The 24,156-nt window shown below is 38.4% G+C and overlaps 3 protein-coding genes across 5 annotated transcripts; all 3 read left to right on the top strand.

The window, feature by feature from the left end:
- Window positions 1–968: 968 nt before the first annotated feature.
- On the top strand, window positions 969–8,822 carry lgals4.2.L (lectin, galactoside-binding, soluble, 4, gene 2, L homeolog; the record flags this gene model as incomplete). Its single annotated transcript, NM_001088927.1, is given in 9 exon segments — window positions 969–1,018; window positions 4,376–4,464; window positions 5,831–6,035; window positions 6,157–6,309; window positions 6,701–6,736; window positions 6,830–6,859; window positions 6,947–7,035; window positions 7,708–7,873; window positions 8,263–8,822. Coding segments are annotated over 9 exon segments (960 nt in total). The 3' UTR covers window positions 8,410–8,822.
- Window positions 8,823–11,531: 2,709 nt separating this feature from the next.
- On the top strand, window positions 11,532–16,140 carry LOC121397065. Of its 2 annotated transcripts, none has more exons than XM_041572963.1 (2): window positions 11,532–11,672; window positions 14,169–16,140. In XM_041572963.1, the coding sequence occupies exon 2, from the start codon at window positions 14,244–14,246 to the stop codon at window positions 15,744–15,746; it is 1,503 nt and encodes a 500-aa protein (XP_041428897.1). In that variant the 5' UTR covers window positions 11,532–11,672; window positions 14,169–14,243; the 3' UTR covers window positions 15,747–16,140. The 2 variants fall into 2 exon arrangements, with proteins under 2 accessions (XP_041428897.1, XP_041428896.1); XM_041572962.1 differs by having other exon boundaries at window positions 11,532–11,842.
- A 3,077-nt stretch (window positions 16,141–19,217) lies between these two features.
- Window positions 19,218–22,005, top strand: arf6.L (ADP-ribosylation factor 6 L homeolog). 2 transcript variants are annotated; one of them, XM_018230297.2, is made up of 2 exons: window positions 19,218–19,376; window positions 20,109–22,005. In XM_018230297.2, the coding sequence occupies exon 2, from the start codon at window positions 20,138–20,140 to the stop codon at window positions 20,663–20,665; it is 528 nt and encodes a 175-aa protein (XP_018085786.1). In that variant the 5' UTR covers window positions 19,218–19,376; window positions 20,109–20,137; the 3' UTR covers window positions 20,666–22,005. The 2 variants fall into 2 exon arrangements, with proteins under 2 accessions (XP_018085786.1, XP_041428895.1); XM_041572961.1 differs by lacking the exon at window positions 19,218–19,376 and adding an exon at window positions 19,424–19,617.
- Window positions 22,006–24,156: the final 2,151 nt, after the last annotated feature.

The following is a 24,156-nucleotide window of genomic DNA, read 5'->3' as shown; positions in this document are numbered from 1 at the left end:
CAGAGTTAAAGTATTCTACCAAATCACACAATATGTACAAAGTGAGGTATGGGAAACTTTTTTCTGGAGCCTCAATTTTCCATTAAAATAAAAATGATAGGATTTTGATACCCTACCAGACCAATCTAAAACCATATCATTAATTGACATTAATAAATGTTCTTAAATAATTGTAACTATGTTTTATGCAAATGTACCAATCCAATCTTTCCGCTTGTTTCCATATATGCAATACAGGTATGGGATCCGTTATCTGGAAACCCGTTTTCCAGAAAGCTCTGAATTACAGGAAGACCGTATCCCATAGACTACATTTTATCCAAATAATCAGAATTTTTTTAAAATGATTTGCTTTTTCTCTATAATAACAAAACAGTATAGTGTACTTGATTCAAATTAAGATCTAATTAATCCTTATTGGAGGCAAAACCAGCCTATTGGGTTTGTTTAACGTTTAAATGATTTTCTAGCAGCACTAAATGAAAAAGCACTAAGGCAAAAAGCTTACAAAGATCCATTGTCTGGAAAACCCCAGGTCCTGAGCATTCTGGATAACAGGTCCCATGCCTGTAGCTAATATTGAACAGTGTTCATGTTAGAGAAACATATAATGGTTAGTGTCCATGTTGGAACTGCAGGTACTGATCACTGTCCATATGAGTACAAAGGAAAATACTCAGGGGTTTATGGCAAGTAATGCTCCATGTCCACGTTTCATGTATTCCCAACAGTATCAGGAGAAAAAACAAGTGAATATAATATTGAAACATTTTGCATTTAAATCTGTATTCCCATTCTCCAGCAGGAGTCCCTGTAGTTTTTTCATTTTCAACCTGATACCTCCCATTTTCAAGTGGATTTTCCAGTTTATACAGGAGATGCTAGGACAGGTTGAGTCTGCCCCACCTTTGTTGGGTTATAAAACATCTTCCCTGGAGCTTGCTTTCAGTTAGACTTTCTTACTGGCACAGACATGTCATATTTAGCTGCTCCTGGTTTCCAGCCTGCCTACAATCCCGTAAGTAGCCATCTTATTCCCATAATGTGTGACTGCATTGCACTCTCTTTCTCTCTTATTAAGACTTGTCTACAGCTGTCTGCATCTCCAGATGTGTGCATCAGAGACAGCCTTTGACGGCAGAAGATTCTATTTGCATCGTTTGCTTTGGTGTTTTTGTGGAATTGCTTTGAAAAATTTAAAAACAAATATGGCTGTTAATTGGGAATTTCTAATGGTCTACCATTATATTATAGTTACAATTTCTTATCTGTACTGTTTATTATGTCAGTAAACACACAACCCTGATGGACATTGTAGGACTTACTGTATCTACATGCTGAAATGCTACTAAAGAACCACAGGGAGGCCCCAGCTCAGCATTATACAGTACGTCACATGCATTGATACTTTAGGGGTCTTAGTATGGCCACAACTGTGCAGCAATTCCCTTCAACAGATTTGTGCTGCACATGGATAAAATCTATTCTATTCTATATTTGTGGATTATGTAACAAGTATTAAATAGCAAAAACGGGTTTAAATAGGATACCAGAAATAAAAGGTTATGGAAGAACAATGTGGAATGCAGAAAGCCAGACTGCGTGGGCTGTTTCACACATTTCCCCTTTCCTCTTCAGCGCGCAATACAGTATTTTTGGGTGTGTCTCACTTCCACACTTTTAAATCTTGACCAAACGTATTGCCTTATTAGTTGATAAGTCTCAGGCAATGCAGGTTTATTTTGCAAATAATCAAAATACAGTACACTCACTCTAAGGAAAGCAAAAACTGTACCCAAACAAGAGAACATATTTAGGATTTTTTTCTTTTTTTAAAAAAAAATAATTTTATTAAGATTTATTCCCCTTACAAGTTTAGCCTTTTCTTGCCAATTATAAATGAAAACTGGAGAAAATATATATTTTCTATTCTATTTCGCTGAATTTTTTTAAGAGAAGTTGGTTGAGATTACAAAATAAACACGTCCTAACTGGCCTGCCTTGTGCTTTCTGCTTGTCTGCAATTAAATACACATTCTCCGAATTTTAAAATGTGTACTCAATATTGGACATTATTGCACTCTATAAAAAGGGGGTCCCTTTTGCTTCTCCCCTTTTCTAAATTACACATCCCTCGCTTTCCTCCACATCCCTCTACTTGCCTCCATCATACACTGTGGCAGAAAAACATGGTGATTTGTGTCTAAAAAGTGCACTTTGTGCCATGCACTGTGTTCATTAATGAGCCTTAATAGGTCCTGATATACTTAATAGTTAGCTACCTAGTATCAGTGTCAGTAGAGATGTAGCACACTTTTTAGTATGAGTTTGGAGATGGCCACACCCTTTCTCTAGTTCAAATGAATAGGATGCCTTGCATGCCATGGGAACCAGGTGGGAAAAAAGGCTCAATTTATGCATCTTTCAGTAAATGGTATTCTACTAGCACTATCAATAACCATTGTTAGTAGATGCCATGCTTGCATCAGAGATACTCATAAGGTAGAAACTGGTTTCTATCAAAACTGTTTGCTGCATCAAACCAAGTTATACGGCATAGGAAACTAAACTTTTGTTAAACAGTTTTATGGTGGAAAGTTGAGCAGGTACACAGATCCAAGAAATCATTGGAAGCAGTGCAGGGATGCATTTTTCTACTTTTTTACATTTATTTCTGGCCTCCTTGATTCCTTGCAAGTCTCTCTAAAAATATAAATTCACGTTGCCCCATACCAGCCAGCCCCACAGTTTAGGAACCAATGACTTGACACTTGATCAGCAACATAGATCTCCTAAGCATCATCAGTCACTTGGCAATCTATAGATAGACAGACAAATGTGTACATGCACTTAATAATTGTGAAATTCTAGCAAATAAGGTACATTGTGTGTTTTTTGGATTAGAGTAGAACAGGAAAGGGTAGTTTTTCCATATGATCTTTCATCAAAAAAATATTTCTGAATCATTATGAAGAAACTTGCTGAACCTCAGTCTTTGCATGTATGGCATGGAAAGAGATCATGGTTCTGTAACAAGGAGTGCCAAAGGTGCCCCACCCTCCTACCTGCTTTTTTTTCCCTCAAGCACACTCCCAGTCTCTGTTCTAATAGTAGTTAAACCATAATAAAGCCTTAGGTGCTATTGTGCGAGATGAAGAGTCGGGATGAGGCATGTGGGAATGGAAAACTAAATCTCTCTCACTTGCTTGCAATCCCAAACAGAAACCTACAAACCTTTACTGTCCATTAGTCTTCATGACTATGTAGTATGTTTGTCAGGCATGCTTGCTAAGTGTGTACTCACAACTAGAAAAAACAATTTAATATTATAAAAAGCACACCTTACCCTTATATTAGGGACACTTCTATGAGATTGTCTGCATCTGCAGTAAGTAGACGGAATTAATAATTAATATCTGCAGCAAGGGTTCCCCTACTGTGGGGCTGACCCTACAGGGGAGCTCAGCTTGAAGTCTAGGTGGGTTGCGATTTTGAAAGAAGCCTATTTGGTCTCCTTGATGCATCTGAAATGCGAGCTTAAAGGAAAACTATACCCCTGAAAATATATTGCAGAAAACAGCTCATATGTAAAACCCTGCTTCATGTAAATAAACCATTTTCATAATAAAATATTTTTAATTTTATATATTTATAATCATAAATAGAAAATTGCCTTTTTAAGAACTAAAGGTCGCCTATGATTCACGGTGCACACAAACAAACCATACATGTTAGGTCACATGAGCCAATTAACAGGCAAAATTATGTTCCAGTTACAGTTAGAGCTGTAGTATTTCTGGTCAGATGATCTCTGAGGCAGCACACAGAACATCACAAAATGGTGGCTCATGGGAAAAATGTAAAAGGGCAACATTTACCTAAATATATATTCCAGTTTGGTAAGATTATTTAATATGCTACTTAATATGATATAAATCTGTTTTCATTTTGGGGGTAAAATTTTCCTTTCAAAGTCAGTGACAGTGGGATTTGGGGTAAACACCTTTTTGCTCTCCTAACTATGGCTGATTGCCTTATATACAAATATTTTGCTATATCTATCATATTGTTATGGATCACCTAAGGTGGCTCCAAAAAATCTGACGCTAACCTACACTTGTTTGATGAAGAACAATTTAAATGTTTCTTAGAATGAAAATTCTAAAACGTACTAAAAGTTACCTTGAAGGTAAACTACCCTTTAATATAAATAAATAATACTTTTTATATGCCCATGTCTTTAAAACCATTTGTGTTTATTGTCTGCAACCTGAAGAAGGGCTAAAGCTGCTTTTAATGTTTTTGCATAAGAAATGATTGCTTTGTGAACTTTTCATATGTGTTAATAAATAACCCTGCTCTGTGTCTCTTCTAGCCCATCCCTTATACTACAGCATTTGCTGGGGGCCTACGGGTGGGAATGGCGGTGGTCATTCAGGCTGTTGCTCCTAGTTCTAGTAATCGGTAAGATAAAAGCTCAACTTTTCTTCTACTTTATGTTACAAATCTTTCATATCTTCCTTCACTTTTTTTACTCCTCCATCCTCATTCCTTCACTTTTTTTCCTATCCCTTTTATATTTCCTGGCTTACTGCTGCTTTCCTTTTCCTTCTTCCCATGCATTTCCTTTACTACAAGACCCCTTTTTCTGTCTCTTTTCTTCCCCATTGTATATGTTCTCTTATCTCACTGCCTTTCATTTTCTTAACCCTTAGTCATCTCCTCATATTTGGCACTTGTTAGACCCCAGATTATTATAAATTGATATAAAGCACTGTGTAACTTGTTGGTGCTATATACATAAATGATAATGATATTCTATAGTCCCTTGCTGTCCCTTCTGACTACTAAATTCTCCCTCATACCTTATCTTTCACATCTTTGCCCTGACATTCTTTCCTTGCTTCATACCATTTCTTATATGTTTATCTAATTGCCCTTTTTAACTCCCATTGTTATTATTTTCCATCTACTGCTTTTACTTTTCCTCAGTTTTACTTATGGTGCAAGTGCAAACAAACTGTCACACTAGTGTACAGAACAATTTGTTTCATTCACATAATTTTTCTGATGCAAAAAAATAAAAAAATAAAAATAAAAAAAATGTGCAGTGCTATGCTTTCAACAGTGGCGGAACTACCGGGGGAGCAGGCCAGGGGCCCCCTGCAGCCCGCGCGCCACTAAAATGCGGGCCGTATGGAGGGGGGCGGGGGCCCGGCTGCGCGTCACGCACCAGGGCCCGCCCCCCTCTAGTAACATTACTGCCTTTCAAACAAATAGAATGCACAAACACAATGCAATACTTGCACGGATTCGTAACCACACTGCACTCCCATTATACCATTATAGACTCTTTTAGTTGCAGGGATTGTTTTAAACACACAGTATACAAAATGTAGTGAGGACATTGCTCTTTGTCACTGTAGTTGTTCCTATTTCTATATGCCTCCCCACATTCTGTTAATGACATACCAATAAAAGTTCCTATTTCTGCACCGAATCCAAGATTTGGTTTGGGATTCGGCCAAGATTGGCCTTATTCAGCAGGATTTAGATTCAGTCGATTGCAACCGCCTGGTTGCGAATCCAAAATACCATGTGACTTTTCATTACAAAAACAAGGAAGTCGAAAAATTTGAAAACACAGTGTGTGGTTCTCTTTCCACCCTGTTTCCCTAATTTAAATATGTAAATTAGGGTCCAATTCAGTTGGTTATTAGGGCGAATCTTTCACAAATGATTTGGCTGAATCCTAAAATATTGGATTTGGTGCATCCCTACTTATATCTAATCTCACCTTTCATTTTTTACTTGTTACCCTTTACCCCAGGTTTGCTGTGAACTTTTGCACTGGTCAGTATGATGGCTCGGACATTGGCTTCCACCTGAATGCTCGCTATGATGGGCGCGACCGTGTTGTTTTTAATTCCTTTCAGGGTGGGACCTGGGAGAAAGAGGAGATGAAGAGAGACATGCCATTTAAGCTTGGGAAAGTGTTCCTACTAGTCTATGAGATCACCCCAAATAATTATCAGGTTTGACTGATGCTGATACTTACTCTCTAACTTAATTTTTTCAAGTATACAGTATAAAAAAATGTAAAAGTTAGATTTTTAGATAAATCTGTCCCTTCAAATGTAATTTGGTCTATTCTAGGTTACTGTAAATGGATCCCCATTCTATGAGTTTGGTTTTAGGATCCCTCTGCAAAAGATCAACTGGCTTCAGGTGACAGGAGACATCACTGTTCAGGCTCTCTGCATCATTGGGAATGGCCCTGCATCTGGAGCTGGAGGTGCTAAAGGAGCAGTAAGTAGCCCCAGGATGATTGCTCTCTCTCTACCTTTGGGAAGAGATGGAAGAAGCATCACAATTCCCATAGATAAAAGGAAGAGTCGTTTTCCCATCAAGGATAGTTGACAGAACAACCATTTTACACAATTTAATAGCTACAATGATTGACTTGAGTATGAGATATTATATCTATAGTACTGAAAATGTAAATATTTAAATAGTACCTGTTCAGGTTGAGCCATTGACAGCACAGGGTCAACAACAAATAGCAGTTCATTTATTTTATTTTGGGCTGGAATTTTTGGCGTCACCTCTTATAGAAAAAAAAAATTACCATGGAGCTACTGTACCCAAAAATGTCCTTTTTACTGATTCGTTGGTAACTATATTTTCTCTCTTATTTCAGGGTCTCCTCATGTCATCCACACAGGAGAATCTCCCGGTTAGTAAAATAATAGTTAATTGCCTGTGTATAGAGTAGATTGGAGTGGTAACATTTTCTTTTATTACACTCTATTTTTCTCTCCTCATACAGCCTATGTTGGGTCCCCCAATCCTACATCCGGTGAGTCTATTTACCAGTAAATACTTCCTACCTCTTACTAAGGACACTCTCTGGAGATCCTATATTTATATTTGTCTTACTTTACAGATTCTCCCATTCAAAGCAATGATCCCTGGAGGGATGATTCCAAAACGTACAGTGATCATGAAAGGACTTGTGAACTCCAATGCAAAGAAGTAAGCATTGCATAGCTGATACAGAGCTATTCTAGGGAATGGAGGACAAAGTTGAGGCAGAATATATGCTGTGGAATACCGAGAGACTATGCAGAAGATAACCTGTCCTGGGCTGTGCAGCTAGGGTAGTGTAATGTTGTGCAAAAGTAATAGGTTATGTTAGAAGACAGACAGCAGAAAAAACCTGCAGAGGTGTATGTGATGAACGGACATCTGGAAAGTCAGTGTGGTATGTGCAGCTGTGATTCTAAGACTAGAAAAGCTATGTAGCCTAGGAATACTTTGTGTAAAGGGCAAGGCTCTGCCAATCACATGTGGCTACAATATCAGAGCAGCTAACCATGGATAGAGAGAGTGACTTCAGTTTAGGCATAGATGGATGGACTTTGTTTATTTACAACTAGCAGCATGGCTGTTCATGTGCTGTAACACTGGTCAATATTGTACATTAATGTAGTAGCTGTTGGCTGGTGCTATCTAACCCAATAATCAGCAATAGTGAAGACTTTACATCAGTAGTCCAGGACTGACATCACCCAGTCATAATTATGTAATTGTAAATCATCCACAAAGGCCAGTTCCAAAATGAATCTCTGTGCACAGAAATAAAATATTCTGCAAAAATGGGTGTATTCTCCGGGAATAATTCTCTGTTCTTTGTGACGTCCACAGTTTCCAAATAAGCTTCAAAGTTGGATACACAAATGACATTGCCTTGCACATCAACCCTCGTCTCAACAAGAACACGCTGATCAGAAACAGCTTTATCAATGGAACCTGGGGCGAGGAGGAGAAAGATGTGGTCAAGAACCCATTTCATCAGGGCGAGCATTTTGATGTAAGTTCATAAATCATCCCATTTGTGTAAGGCTGCAGCAGATAGTGTAGTATTGAAATTAGAGATTTAACCTTTAAATGCCAGGGTAAATTTAGGTGAAAGGGTTGGCTTAATCATATAAAGTACCTTCATGTTAACAATAAGCAAAGCAAAATTTACTCTATTGCATGCAGCAGCATCATGCTCTATATTCTATACCGCATCCTTTAGAATAGTTCAAAATCTTCTGAAGTATCAAGGTATAGTCTACATACAAGCAAAGGTAGTGTAGCACTACTGAATGGCTAAAGGTCGTGGTGGCTTCATTATAGCATTTTAGTATTTTGATGTTGGTAGACTTCATAGTTTCTTGCATTATCCTAACCTGCCCAAGCATGTCTCACCACCAGATCTCTATACGTAGTGGGGAGAAGCAATATAAAGTCTACGTGAATGGCTATCACTGCTTCAACTATCCTCATCGTCTCACAAATCTGCAGCAAGTGGACACCCTGGAAGCAGATGGGGATATAAAACTCTGCTTTGTACATTTCTGATCTTCTGCCAACACAGCAAGAGTAGTTTGCTATTTCTCCTTCTATCAAAAGTTTATAGAATGCGTCCTGAGTTTCTCAGCTACTGATTTCTCTAAATGCTATTATGTTTTCCCAGCCTACGGAATTCAAATCTGAATATAGTGTATCACTTTAATTTAATTTAAAAAAAAACTCAATACATGTAAGGACTCATTTAAAATGATCCACGCAGTGTGCAACGTGCCAAAAAAGGCCTCAATCGGCCATTTTTTTTTCATTTTGCCTACTGTTTGTGCAATTGTGCAAAACCCAAATCACATCTTGTTGCAGAAAAAAATAGAGCTTTTTTCTTACTTGGCATTCCTCATAGCAGGCCACTTTATGTAATAGTATGTAGGCAGGTTTTATTCAAAATAAAGTTTTTTGAAAACATTGTCATTTATTACTGTTCTATTCTGTTTTATTAAATAGCAGACACAAGTATAATACTTTAATACTTTCAAAACATTTTCCTTTATGGGTTGTTCTTTTACTAGAACTATTTCCAATTTTTAAATGAAGGAAACTGCTTTGGAATTGAAAATGTCTCTCTGCCCTATATATGTGCTTGTATGATTGCATGTGAGGACAAACTTATTAATGTTGATATATCATTTGACAAGCAATGGTTGGCATATTGGAGAAACAGCAGCAGCATGTTTGTCTGATGGGAGGGAGGAGCAACATTTGATCCCTGAAGCAATTTTATCTAAATGAAACAGTAAAACTGGCCATACACTGAAAGATCTGCTTGAGGGCCAAATTATCAGATCACACGATGGTATGCAGGCTGTCAAGTATCTGCATCAATGAGCTGATGTGGTCCTCGCCCTGATGGGATTTTTAAAACTGCCTCATCAACATCATTTCACTGGTGGGGGTACCAAAATGTTAGCTACCCCCCAGTGAAATAAGTTTCCCCCCAGGCTAGTGCTCCTGTTTGGAACAGTACACTAGTATTTTACTTACTTTTTCCCTGCATCCCAACTGGATATTGTTATTCACCCAATGAACTAGTGTAAAACTAGAAAGTTTACCCTACTGCAGGGGTGTCCAAACTTTTTGCAACGAGGGCCAGATTTGGCGAGGTGAAAATGTGTGGGGGCCGACCATTCAGCCTGACATTCTTTGAACCATTAACATCATTTAACTCATTTAAACAAGGAATCGCTTAGCTGTAGCAATAATATTTGGGCACATTCGTGAAATGATTGCCACTTGGTCTATACTGTGTGTGCTGAAGGTGTTAGTAATAGACACATACTGGCACGGAGTGACGCGCCGCTCTTACATACTTCTTTACTTTACTGTACTGGCACGTATCTATTGACACCTTCAGCCCTAGAAGTTTGTGAAGCAGCGCGTCACTCCGTGCCAGTATGTGTCTATTGCGAACACCTTCAGCACATAAGCAGTAGTATAGACCAAGTGGAAGATCATTTCACTATTAATTATTATTAATTTCATGATGGAGGCTGAGGGCCGGTGTAAATTTGAAAACGGGCCGCAATTGGCCCCCGGGCCGGACTTTGGACATGCCTGTCCTACTGTATATGTGCTATAGCCAAAGCCAAAGTGCCAATCACTGCTAGGTATGTTAATGTCAGCACAGCACTTTTTTCATTGGCCAGTGCAGTTTGCTCCAAAAAGGAGCACTGACCCAGGGCAAAACGTAACATTCTATTTCATTAGGGGGTGCATAACATTTTGACACAACCTAGTGGAATAAGTTAAGGACAAGGAAAGCCTATCTGTAGCTTTGTCGTTTTGATTATATTTATTGTGAAAACATTTTACAGAATACAAGTATAAAAAATAATGAAGTGATTTTTCCCATTATAGGAAACATCTCTTTGTCTTTTTTAGCTACCTGTGATGGTCACCCTATGCTGCCAAATACAGGAGATATGCTAGTGGAGTGGATGGGGGTTTGTGGGATGTCGGCAGGGTCTGGATGAATTGTGGGTGAAGGTGTGTCAATATCTTACAGGGAAAGTGAAGCTACTCCATGATTGGTCCTTGCAAGGCACATAATTAGATTACAGTGCACACAAACACCCCTACATAATGGGCCTCCTGCTAACAAAATAGTCTCAACAAAAGAACCACAGGAGGAGGGAATGCACTGTATATTGGTAATCTAATTATCTACCTTGCAAGGACCATACATGGAGGAACTTCAATTTCCCTGTTTGTTCTGTTCTTGTAGTAAGTTAAATCAACTATTATGTCAACTCCCCCCCCCAAACATCATCTCCCATAAAATTAAAGGCCCCCGAGCTTCCAGCTCAGAGGATTTTCCGTCATTCAGTTTTTCATCTAAAGCAATAACACAGCAAGCCAAAAGACTCCCATTCCCCAGTGTTCTTGTGCTTCATTATACCTTTACACCAGGGTTCAGATCGCTATTCTTTTTAGAGCTCAATGAATGCCATATAGGCTATTAATAATAATTAGCCTTTGGTGTTTCATCTTTGCTAGATTAAACAAAGTTGAAAAAGTTGTAATGCTGAAAAGTTGATTCTAATTAGAATATTTAATAATAGATGATGGTCTCCACCTGGCAATAATAGGACATACAGTAGTTTGGTGTCTGAAGTGAAACAGCCAGTCTGGGTGACTAAGGGCCAGATTCAATTCAGTGAGAAAAATGTTTCGTCATGGACGAGATTCAATTTGAGATGCAATTCAATTCAGAAAAACTTATCTCACGGTTTATCACGTGAAAACTCCATTGAAGTCTATGGAAAAAAACTGGAACTGAGTTTGGAGAAAAGTTTTTTTTCCTTGAATTGAATCTCGTCCAGGACTTTTCACGTGATGAACCGCGCAATAACTTTTTTCACTGAATTTAATCTGGCCCTAAGTTGCAGATGAGATTCAATTTTATAAATATACGGTTATGTACTTGTATTTGCATACTATATAGGTTATGTACTCGCTTAATAGAACTACGGATGTCAAATTTGTCACCACCTATATTCTACCATCACATCTTAGTATGGGAGCTTTTTTGAGACAACATACATACAGTGGGATATACAGTATAGACTGTGAGGGGGAGCATTTGCAGCACACGGTGCAGGGGGAATATGTTAGACAGTATCCATTTACAGTAGGAATGACAGAGGATGTATAATTCTGTTAGACAGCCTCTCTTTACAGTAAAACTGTGACACAGTGTCTGCTCAGACTGTGTGAGGTGCAGGGGTTTTCAGTGAGAGATGCGGCATCTGTACATTATTGTGAGTGGTATAGCCCAGTTTGGTGATGTGTTATTTCCTGGGATCCTTAATGGCTTTGCAGATGAGTTGCTATAGAAACCAGAGTGCAGTGCACACAGTATGTGTGTGTGAATGGAGGAACGTCTGTTTGGCCACACACGCTATCTGAAGAGAAGATTCAAGCCAGCACGGTGTGTAAGGTGCGGGGAGAGGGGCCCAGTACATTGCACTATTTAAACAAAGAGAGGCAGGTTATTCACATTACGAGCTCAGATAGAGGGTCCCATGCAGAACATTGTGTTGGGAGAATAACATTCCTGCAACCATTTTATGGAGAGGGCAACAGATTTTGTGCAATTACACCATGGGAACTTCTGACCCTCATGCACAAATTTAAGAGATAGGGAACCACTTTACAGAGGTGTGAGACAAAAAAAAAATACACTATATAGAATGCCATTTAAAGTGGCAGTTCACCTTTGAGTTTATTTTAATATGTTATAGAATTATATAGAATTGTTAGTTATTTTGTTATAGCTTTTTAAATCATGTGCCTTCTTCTTCTGACTCTTTCCAGCATGCAAGTGGAGGTCACTGATTCCATCTAAAAACAAATGATGTAAGGCCACACATTTATTGTTATTGCTACTTGTTATTACTCGTCTTTCCATTCAGCCCCTCTCCTATTCATTTTCCAGTCTCTTATTCAAATCAGTGCATGGTTGCTAGGGGAATTTGGGTTGTAGCAACCAGATTACTAAAATTGCAAATTGAAGAGATGCTGAATACAAACCTAAACAACCTAAAAACCCACAAATGATAAAAAATGCAAACCAATTGCAAATTGTCTCTCTACAGAGTCTACATCATACTCAATGTTAATTTAAAGGTGAACAACCCTTTAATGTCCCATGAGATAGGTATTTCTTTACATTTATCTATGAGATAGGCAATTACATACTGTACCATGCAATACCAAGACACCATACCCAGACAAGAAGTTCCCAATCTATGGGTCTGCAGCCCCCTGTCAGGCCCAAAGCAGTGGATGGGGTTCTCTGCCTGAATGTCGAGAATGCATTTTGAGAGTAAATGTGCCTTTGCTATATTAGTGCAACTGTGATCATGTATTCATATATCTGTAACCTTTCTGTGTTTTTAGGGTTACATGGGTAAAATGAGGGGGCTGTCATAGTTCTACGTTTCTGTCACCCCACATATTTTAATTGTATTTCCACTGCGGCAGCAAACTCCATAATATGGGACTGAGATCCATTATACACTATTATAAAGGATAAGGAACCCTCCCCTTCCTAATATGCCTTGACACAGGGAACCACCAGTGCCATGACAGAAGGATTCCTATACGCTGTCCTATGAATTATCTATAAGATAATTGGACTCCATATTGAACCTAAATTCATTTTGTCATGCCATTTGAAACCATTTGCCATTAGTTAAGGAACCTCATATATTCTGCCATGAGGGAGAGCACTAAGAGAAGCTATAAATATATATGGTGGCATTATACAGACATTCTGTGTGGACTTTGCATTATAAAGGTAACCGCCTATCCTGTAAAAGAGTATATATACAGTGCCCTGAGATGAAACCATTATACAAAGTAAAATACCAATTGCACAGGTAAAAGTGCTTGAATCCCTCATGGATTTAACCAAATCCTGAACTGTCTGAACCCTAATTTGCATATGTAAATCAGGTTAAGGAAGGGGGACATCTATGCCCTTAGTGCGCAGAAATTTTTAACAATTATTATTATTTCCTTGTGACCTAAAGTGACATGATTTTAAGAATCTGAATTCAGTAAAGCTAGGCACTTGGATTCAGTGAAAAAGGCTTGGATTCGGCCAAATCTCAAACCGAATCTGGTATATGTTGCATATTTAATACTGTAACTACCTACGGTATTCAACAACAGAAAACACTAGAAGGGTTGCTTAATAAAGACACTAAGGGGCCTATTTATCATGCTGTGTAAATCAATGGAGAAAAACATCTCCGGTGATATTGGCCATAACAATTACATTTCAAAAGTCACGTCCTACAAGTTACAAAACAAAGGCAAAGATCTGATTGGTTGCTATGAGCAACATCACTGCTGATGTTTGTCTCCAATGTTTTACACAGCATGATATTTAAAAACAAACATGTTGTGGGTTATTGCACATGGGCAAACCTTGGTTCCTTTTATTACATATGGGATTAAAAAGATATCATTCTTTTCAAGACTGCCCATTTCAGTGCACTGCTAGGAGGACTGCCATTGGCTAGATAGCTTTTCATAGGAAGTTTTGGTTGGTATCATTTGGAACTGTAAGACTGTGCACAATGCTGCTGGCTCAGAAAATTTCGAACTGTCCCTGGAGAACTGTGTCTGTTTCTAGGCTGTACAACAGAAACTGAAAATTTAGCATGGGGGTAGACTGAAAGGTACTTCCAGGAGATGCTGATGCATACTGTGCTGTGGGATGACCCTTTTTGTACATTTTTATGCAGATTTGTGAGCCAAGGAACTGGACTACCCAGAGAAAATTCTCACTGTGTATATGAAATATTCCAAACATAAAGGAGATGGGGGTGGCATATGCTGAAGCTACAGAAACACCTGAAAATATTTCAGATGAAGAGAAGACTTCATGTGAATGTACTGAGGGGGAAAGTAAAACTGAAATGAGATCAACACAGCCACCAAAGTTGAGAAAAACCTTTATTCAACTATTCCTAAAGAGTGCTGATCACGAGAGGAATGAGGATATCAAAGGGCAAAAACAAAGAGAGCGTAGAAGCCATGTTTTCAGGTTTCCCTGCCTAAGATCTGCGGAAAAACAAGAGAAATTAAATAGGGCACGAGAGAGGAAAAATGAGAACCATAGTATAGAGCAAAGGGACTGCGGGTCAAATTCTAAAGTACCTCTGCTGAGAAAAATTAGAAAATACATGGTAAAAAGTGAAGGGGAAAGAACATCCAAATTCATAGAAGAGATAACTGACGAGTCCCAGGCATGTGGGAAAGATTTACAAATTAAGACAGTAAGAAAATGCAACATAAAAAGGGAAAGCAAAAAAGAAGCTCTCAAAGGCATTCTACAAAAAAAGAATGAAAATAAATGTGAGGTACTAAAAGGTAGAATGCCAAGAGACTGTTCAGAAAATAAAGGTTTATTGGAGAGAGATAGTGGAATAGATGAGCAAGAGACAAGGTCAGCAGAAAGCACAGATTTGAGGAATACCTTTTTGGAGCAAGAGGGACAGACTGAGTTGGATAAATTCAAGGAAGTAAAATGTTGTCTTAACAAAATGCAGTCAGACAGCAATGAATACTATTCAAATTCCAACCAAAAACGCAAAAACTCACTAAAAATGCATTCAGAGTTTGAAGACTGCAAAATTCAATGTACAGATTTAAAGGAGAAAGATACCCAAATGGGGGTAAGAGAACCTTCCACCCAGGGAGAATTTCATTTTCAGAATAACTTGCAGGAGAATGAGATACCAAAAAAAGAAATGTGTGATAGTGATCAGTTGTTAATCGAAGACAAATTGATATTTAATAACAGTGATAGTAAATCCATCAAAGAAGCAACATGCGAAACAGAGAGACTTATACAATCTAAAGATAAGCAGGCTCAAAGAGGAACATTTGGTCTTACACCACAGGAAACAAAGGATGAGCACAGTCCTCCATATAGTCCCAAAGGCAAGGAGATTATACAAGAGAACGCCTTTAGCAATGAATACCAAAGTATTTCCCAGAGTGGGCATTTAGGGGAATCCAAGAAGAAAACAGGAGATTTATCAGTGTTGACAGATAACAGCAATTTTGCAGAGCTTGAAACAACAGAACCAGATTCCATAGAACATTGTGAAGAAAAAAAATTAGATCCCGACCCGAAGCATTACAGCAATAAAGAACCAAACTCTGACATTTCTCACCATAAGTCATCCCAAAAAGGTGCTTTTGAGGACACAAGGTGGAAAATAATGAGAGAAGAAGTGGAGACCATGGTCCATGTGATGATGAATGAAGCATCCCAAAAGCTGAGTTGCTACATTTCTGAAACCAACAGCACATAATAACATTACTAGATATACCAGTGTTTAGCTCTGCCACAGATACAATTATTTGTTTGTCTTTTGTAATTCTTGTTAGTTTAAACAATCTCCCTACCCTGAAATGCAAAGTGTATATTATAAACCCTGTACAGATAAGCTGCATGGAAACAATAGTGGCACTGCTAAAATAAAGACTGATTAAACCAACCTACAGAAATTGCCTTATTCAAAAGCCAGTCATACCAATACTATGGCAAAGGACTGTGAGAATTTGTTATATCTATACTATGTGAACTCCTAGAATAAAAGATTTCTCACTGCAGCCACTTTAGTGGGCTTGGTGGATGATTCACACCTACATGTTGCTGATGCCCCTCATACTCAAAAAAAAGAATTTAGGAAGTAAAAAAAAAAGGTAAGGGAAGAATAAGAGGACTGAAAGAAGATAACAGGGTAAGGGAGGGTTGGATGGAACCTTAAAGGAGAACTAACCCCTAAAAATGAATATGGCTAGAAATGCCATGTTTTATATACTGAACTTATTGCAACAGCCTAAAGTTTCAGCTTGTCAATAGCAGCAATGATCCAGGATTTTAAACTTGTCACAGGGGGTCACCATCTTGGAAAGTGTCTGCGACACTCACATGCTCAGTGGGCTCTGAGCAGTTGTTGAGAAGCTAAGCTTAGGGGTTGTCGCAAATTATCAAGCAGATAATGAGGTTGGCCTGTAATATAAGCTGATGCTACAGGGCAGATTATAAAATTTGGATGATAGTTGCACTGGTTTCTGAGGTGCCATGTAGTAATTATCCATATTAATTACTAATCAGGCTTATATTGTGACATTTATAGTCTATGTGTACTGTATATTGTCGGTAGAGTCGGTCCCTAAGTTCAGTAAGTGACAGCAGCACAGAGCATGTGCAGTGAATCAGCAGAAAAGAGGATGGGGAGTTACTGGAGCATCTTTGGAGGCACAGATCTTCACTGCTAAGAGACTTTTGTTGCCTTGGGCTTGTACAGAAACCCAAGACATAATGTACAACATTTCTACCTACTTTTTTAGTTAAGCTTTAGTTCTCCTTTAAACATTAAAAAGCTTCTTCTACTAAACACCTCTAAAATGTAGCCCTGACACAATATCCCAGCAGCATCTGGATTTATCATCTTAAAATGTGGATGCTTGAGTAGGCAGAAGAAATTATTTTTGTAACCCTTTCAGGGAGTAGCAGTGGCTCTTTTTAATGTTTGTACTATTGCCCTTTAGAGTAATAAAGAGCTTTAACTGTATTTTATGGGAAATTGCCATATTTTGTCCCCTGCATAACTATGATACTATGGTTTCTGCTTCTGTTACCTGATCTTCCCCTTTATGTTATTATCCTCCAAACATGCTAACCTACTTTTCTCAAAAAATATTTTCATCATTCAATCACATTTTCATTTTTTGAAAACAAAAATGTATCTTGATCCTGTTCAGCGTCTGTTTGAGACAAGTCTCTACTATTTCATTGTTCAATATCTTCTCGCCAAGTTGAAACATAATTATCTACAATCTAGCTTTAGCCCAAAAAAACAGAAAAAGCTAATTTTATCATAATCATAAGTAAAACCTAAAATAATTATACCAACCTACAGAAATTCTATGACAAAGGGCTGAGAGAATTTGTTATATCTATACTGTGTGAACACCTAGGGGCAAATTCACTAACCTCCGAAAATTCGCCAGCGACGGCTTCGCTCACAGTGCAACACTTCGCCAGGCGTAGATTTTCCAGGACAACGCTAATTCACTAAAATCCGAAGTTGCGTCCAGGGCGCTGAACACTGGCAAAGTTGTGCTAGCATTACTGCGCCAAGCGAATCGAAGTTGGCTATCGTTGGCTTATTTGCATACAGCGGAAAGTTCAATGGACGTATATGTTGCAGCAAATATATTTTACTACACAAGCCCGGGAAACCTTAATAAAATAAAATAAAGTTGTTATATTGCCCTACACATGAGCCCAGTGTATAGTTTATGTGCCATATGTTAGGAAATGTAGGGGGGAAGCCGGTTACCCCAAAAAAATGTACACTATTTTTCAGCCCATCACCTTGAAAAAGGAAAAGACGCCAGCGTTTTTTGGGATTTAGAATATTTTTCAACTATATTTTGAGGAACTCCTATCTACTCTTTTGCACTTCACCTGGTCTGAGGTGCCGAAGTCTGGCGCAAGAGATAATGTTCAGTAAAATACGAATCTTAGTGAATTTGCGTATAAGCAAAATTCACTCTGGAGAGCCAAATTAAATTCAGTGTACTTTATTCAGACACAACATGTTTCGGACAGACATGTCCTTCATCAGGTGCAGGATGTTGTGTGGCTGGGACGGTGCCACTGACTCTGTTTGATAGAGCCCTGATGCCTTTGGAGTGAGGGACCACCCGACAAACAATTGAAGTATTTGTGAATTTGCGTAGTTACATCCATTCGCCAGAGAGCAACTTCGCCAGGCGTTAGGGAGCGAAGTTCCGCCAGAGTCTAACGTTTTTTTATCAAATTTTTGCCCGCATTAGTCACTTCGCCCTTTAGCTCCCTAGAATAAATACCTGACCCGCAAGCAATCCGCAACCCGGACCCGCTGACCATCAAGAATCAGGAAGTGCTGTCGTTGTAAATCGGAAGTGACATCATCGGAAGATGGTGTGATCAGGTTTTTACGGGTGACCTGCGTAGGGTTGCCACCTGGCTGGTAAAAATGATGGCTGATCCCAATGTTATTAATAGGGAAAAAAGATTAATATATAGTAAGTTCGGTATTTTTTTCCAGAAAAGGTGGCAACCCTAAACGCACGGGTACCCGACCCGCTGCAGGACTCTAATATGTGTTGCAAAAAGACATTTAGTTGGTGAACATGTCAAAGACTGCAAACTGCAACTTTTTAATTAGTCTTCATTTTCTATTTTTTCTATTGTTTTAATTAGCCTTTTTCTTCTGACCCTTTCCAGCTTTCAAAACGGGGCTCCAATTGTATTGCTATTATTACAGTTTATTACTTGTGCTTCTTTTCAGTCCCTCTCCTATTCCAGCCTCTCCTTCAAACCACTGCCTGGTTCCCAGGTTAATTGGGATTAGCAAAAGATACCTGCTGACATTCCAAACTGGAGAGCTGCTGAACAAAAGGTTAATCAAAAAAACCACAGGAAATAAAAACGGAATTGTCTCAGAATATGAAACTATGAATCATACTGAAAGTTCTGGCAACTCCTTTAATGTATCTAAACAATATCATAGCACATATTAAAGGACATCTTGCGGACAAATACGCGTCCTACACGTCAACACCTGACCCTACAGCATTTACACAACATCACAATTGAGAGTCAAGAGGCGGAAAAATAGTTTCGCGCATGCTCCATAAGTCCTACAATCAGTTACGTATGCGCAGTGAAACGTAATCACGCGTATACACGTCTTTCCCATTGCATTGCACATGCGCATTAAGTTATAGTTGGTGGGCTGGACTAATGCGCGTGCGCAGTAAGTGTTAGTGTGGTCCTATTGCCCGCGCCCTTCCGATTCCGGATCCAGTGGAAAAGACAGCCGGAGATTAGACCGGCGGTTCGGAGAGCCGGAGATCCGGGAGGCCCTTCAATCTTCATAATTGTGAGTGTCTAGGATACATGAGCGGCCTCAGAAAGTAATGAGAGAAAGAGCAATTCATGTTCCCCCGACTGAACACACTCTACTCTCTGGCACCTCTTTATTTCCAGTTTGAGATACTTCATCATCCTTGTGTGCTGGCTTGCCCTCGTGCTCCATCCGAAATTCCACATACGCTTACCCATAGTCCTCTAACTATAAGCCTGTCTACTTTCTCCTTCATTTCTACCATTACATTTGTAAGGTGAAACTCCTTTCATTTCTTTTTCCTGCTTAGCTCCGTGTCCGTATGAGTAGATGCTTCTTGTACTGTATTGTTCTTTTTACTTTTCCATTTGAACTTCTTATTTTCTTGTAGGATTTACACTCTGGGGAATTAATATATGAGGTTAACTGTATTTTTAACAGTGATTTGGTTGGAAATGGTGCTATCTGTGTTGATAGATGCAATGGGGAAACAAGTGATCTATTTCCCAAACAGCAGGCATTCTTCTATCATCACAATTTTGGGCATAGTGTAGATTTCTGTACAAGCATACTAAAAGAATATTGTTGGCTTTGCTAGAGTCATAAGCACTGTGTATATATATATATATATATATATATATATATATATATATATATATTAAATTTTTTGCAAATTGTATCTGCTTTCCTATTTTATTTTGCTTCTATAAGTCGTTTGACCATTATTTTCTCGGTTTGTTCACCATATTCCTTCTTTTTCAAATCCAGACCAGCTGTATGGACTCAGAGCTTCCATCATGGGTAAAATGCTATCCAAGATGTTTGGGAATAAGGAGATGCGAATTTTGATGTTGGGTTTGGATGCTGCCGGGAAGACGACCATTCTTTACAAACTCAAGCTAGGACAGTCAGTCACCACTATCCCAACTGTAGGTTTCAACGTAGAAACTGTTACCTACAAAAACGTGAAATTTAACGTCTGGGATGTAGGTGGCCAGGACAAAATTCGGCCTCTCTGGCGGCATTACTATACTGGAACACAGGGTCTCATCTTTGTTGTCGACTGTGCTGATCGAGATCGAATTGACGAGGCACGTCAGGAACTCCACAGAATTATTAATGACCGAGAGATGCGTGATGCCATCATTCTCATCTTTGCCAATAAACAGGACCTTGCAGATGCCATGAAACCTCATGAGATCCAGGAAAAGCTTGGACTTACCCGCATTAGGGATAGAAACTGGTATGTCCAGCCATCTTGTGCAAATACTGGAGAGGGACTTTATGAAGGTCTCATGTGGTTGACATCGAATTACAAATCCTAAACGTTTTATTCCTATTACCATTCCTTTTTTTTGTACTTTTGATTTGATTTGATTTTTTCTGAAGGCCACTGAAGGACTGCCAGCATAGCTGTGTCTTTTTTTTTTTTTCTTTTTAATTATTTTTTTACATTTGTTGTTCCTAAATGCTCTGCAAAAGGGCCTTGAAGGGGTTATTGGCTTCATCCAAATGTGGTCACTTTTCCCCATCATTGAGATCAAGAAAGGGTAGAAGGTGTAAAACAAATTTTTTTTAAGTTGTGTGCACCTAGCAAAATGGAACAATAACCCTTTGCAGTGTCAGCCTTAACCATCAGTGAGCTAATGTAAAATCAGATGATTGACATTGATGTGCATCGCACATACTTCAGACCTCAATAATGTATCAGACCGTTTTTTACATTCCCTGTGCCCATAAAATGCCCAATGTTTTTTGTGTCATTAATAAGGGATGGAGTAATCAGAGCCTTTTACATTTAGTGCTGCAATATAAGAGTTTCAAACAGTTTATTCCGTCCTGTGGATAATATGAGAGGAATGTACATTCAGTGTAACAGTTGCTGAGTGTTTTGAGGCATAGTGAAATATTTATAATACATTTATTTATGTGCCAGTTCCATCACCCCCTGCAGGTGAACAGGGTGCCTTTAGAGAGCACCTGAAGTTTATAGCTTGTAGGAAAGTAAGTTATCTGTCAGATATAAATCTTGAAAGTACATTTCTGATTTGTCTAAAGCCTCACAGATTCTCCTGTACAGTAGGGAAATTCACAGTGCATCCTAGGTTATGCTGTGACCGTGTGTTTCAGAAGAACTGCTTCCAAAATGGAGTAAAAACCAAATGTGTGCATTGCTGGAGAAAAAGCTCTGGCCAATTTTAATAAGTGTCTTTTTCTCCTTCATCCTTATTGGTGCTATTTAACCTTATTTTTTGTGATGAGAAATCACAAGTTTTATAAAGGTGTGTGGGGCACACAGGATTCTTTCGCAAATTTAACGATTTGCGCATCATACCGATAAGGCACTTTAGTAAGGCTTAGCTCAGTATGTTGCTGCACTGATTTATGTAAAGACTGACATACTAATAAAATGCCTAATTAAGTTAATATACATACAAAGGTTGGTTTATTGATAATCTTAAACACATTCCCCCAACTTTTTTGTTGTTGTTGTTACAGACTTTTTCTGTGGTTTTCATTCTACCTTGCCTCTGAAGAGTCAATGAAAGTATAATGTTCACAATGCGCCAAGCAGTCTGTAATACTGAAATCATGGGATCATTTTATTTTAGGGACTTGCCAATTTCTCATAGACTGCATATTAAACTTTGCACTTCTAATTTAATGTTATTTTTTTGTCATTATTATAGTTTTAGTCTTAGAAATCATGAATTTTTCAAATTAAACTGCTCGTCATTTTAATAAACTAAATTACGTATGAGTGTTTTCACCTTTTAAAGCTGCCTCTCCTATTGCAAAAATAGGACGCTGTCAGCCAGATCAAACTAATAAGGTAATGCTCCCAAAAACACTGTGACCCCTGCAGTTGGTCTAAATAGCTGCTTTATGTGTATTTTGAGAGCACACATCAGCTTTGGGGCCTAAACACTGTGAATGGTAGCATGCTTATCTGACATGGAAAATGCACACTGTATCTTTCTAAATCTCCCCTATTTACCTGTGTTCATGATATATTTAGCCACAATCACAATTAATGTTAAAGGCCTGTGGCTACTGTGCTGACATCACAAAGGAAACTGTGTGTGCCTTTGTGGGAAGTGGAAGCTGTTTTTACTGTGGGCGGGGAGGGGGTTGCATACAGAACTGTTACCAAGTTACAACCTCCACGTAACCATATAGGAAACACATTGAAGCTTACCACACATCAGGCTTATTTGTGGCATTCAGATTGCAAAGGTGTTTTGAAGGAGTTTTCTCTACTGTTGTAATTGTGTATCCAGTTGGGGTTATCTGTCTACAAGACAAGAAGGGGTGGTTCACCTTTAAGCAAACTTTTAGTATGTTATAGAATGGCCAGTTCTAATCAACTTTTCAATTGGTCATTGTTTAATTTTTTATAGTTCCTAAATTATTTGCCATCTTCCATCTTTCTTACTCTTTTTCCAGCTTTTCAATTAGGGTCACTGACCCCCATCTAAAGCTATTGTATGTATTGTTCTTGCTACTTTTCATTTCTCATGTTTCAATCAAGGCCTCTCCTATTCACATTAATTCCTGGTTGCTAGGGTAATGTAGACCCTAGCAGCCAGATTATTGAAATTGCAAACTGGAGAGCTGGAGAATAAAAAGCTTAATAACTGGATAATAAAAAGCTAAATAACACAAAAACCACATAATAAAAAATGAAAACCAATTGCAAATTGACTCAGAATATCACTCTCTACGACATAATAAACGCTTATTTAAAGCTGAACAACCCCTTTAAGGCCAATAAATGCATATGCTTGAGAAAAAACAAAAAAAAAGGTTTTCATTTTTCTCACTGCCATGAAGCTTTTATACCACATAAACAACATATGACTTAACCCACAAAGGAGGATTGTCTGATTCCAACATAAGTTAACAGTTTGCAGAACTGTTGAAGAACAGCTGAGTTGTTTTTACTACTTAAAAATGTTGGTTGAAAAAGCACACTAAAATCGTTTCTAATTCCAAAATTTGCAGGGAAAATATTAGAAGAAAAGTAGTAGTAGTAGAAAAAAAGTAGAACAATTTGTAGAAGAATTCAGTTTATTACACTTGATCGGTTTAAAAACAGATACCCAGCTTTTAGTGTAAATTGTTTGTCTAAGACACTAAGGGGCTATTTATCAAAGGTTGTATTTTAGAGCTTTGTGAGCTTTTTTTAGACCTCAAATGGTTTCTAATTTGAGAAAAAAGGTAAAAAAACTTGAATTGATCGAGTTTTCAAGTGAAACCCACCAAAAAAAACTTGAATATCATGAAGGCTGCAAACATTTTCAAATGGTTCAAGGGACCTCTGCCATTGACTTCTACATGACCTTGACAGGTTTTAAGATTTTGTATATTTGGATTAGAGCTATTTCCAAGTTTGAGGTATACTAAACTATGAAAAATTTGATTTTTTTCATGGAAAAAAACAATGCAACCTTTGATAAATAACACCCTAAGTTTTGCTGGTATAGCTAAGGGGAACTTCTAAACACTGTGCTAGAAGGGCATCACTAATTTAGCTGCCCCAAGTCATGTGATTTGTGCTCTGATAAACTTCAATCACTCTTTACTGCTGTACTGCAAGTTAAGGTGGCCATACACGGGCAATAAAGCTGCCGATATTGGTCGTTTGGACCGATTTGACAGCTTATCTGCCCGTGTATGGGGGCTTCCGACGGGTCTTCCCGATCGATATCTGGCCACGATATCGATCGGGAAGGTTGGATTTTTAACCGACCCGTCGGAGCCCCTTGGCGCATCGTAATTCGATCGTTCGGCCATACGGCTGAACGTTCGAATT

The sequence above is a fragment of the Xenopus laevis genome, chromosome 8L (assembly GCF_017654675.1).
Source record: "Xenopus laevis strain J_2021 chromosome 8L, Xenopus_laevis_v10.1, whole genome shotgun sequence".
Taxonomy (NCBI): Eukaryota; Metazoa; Chordata; class Amphibia; order Anura; family Pipidae; genus Xenopus; species Xenopus laevis.
Note: the sequence above shows the minus strand (reverse complement) of the source record. Positions and strands in the feature narration are given on the sequence as shown.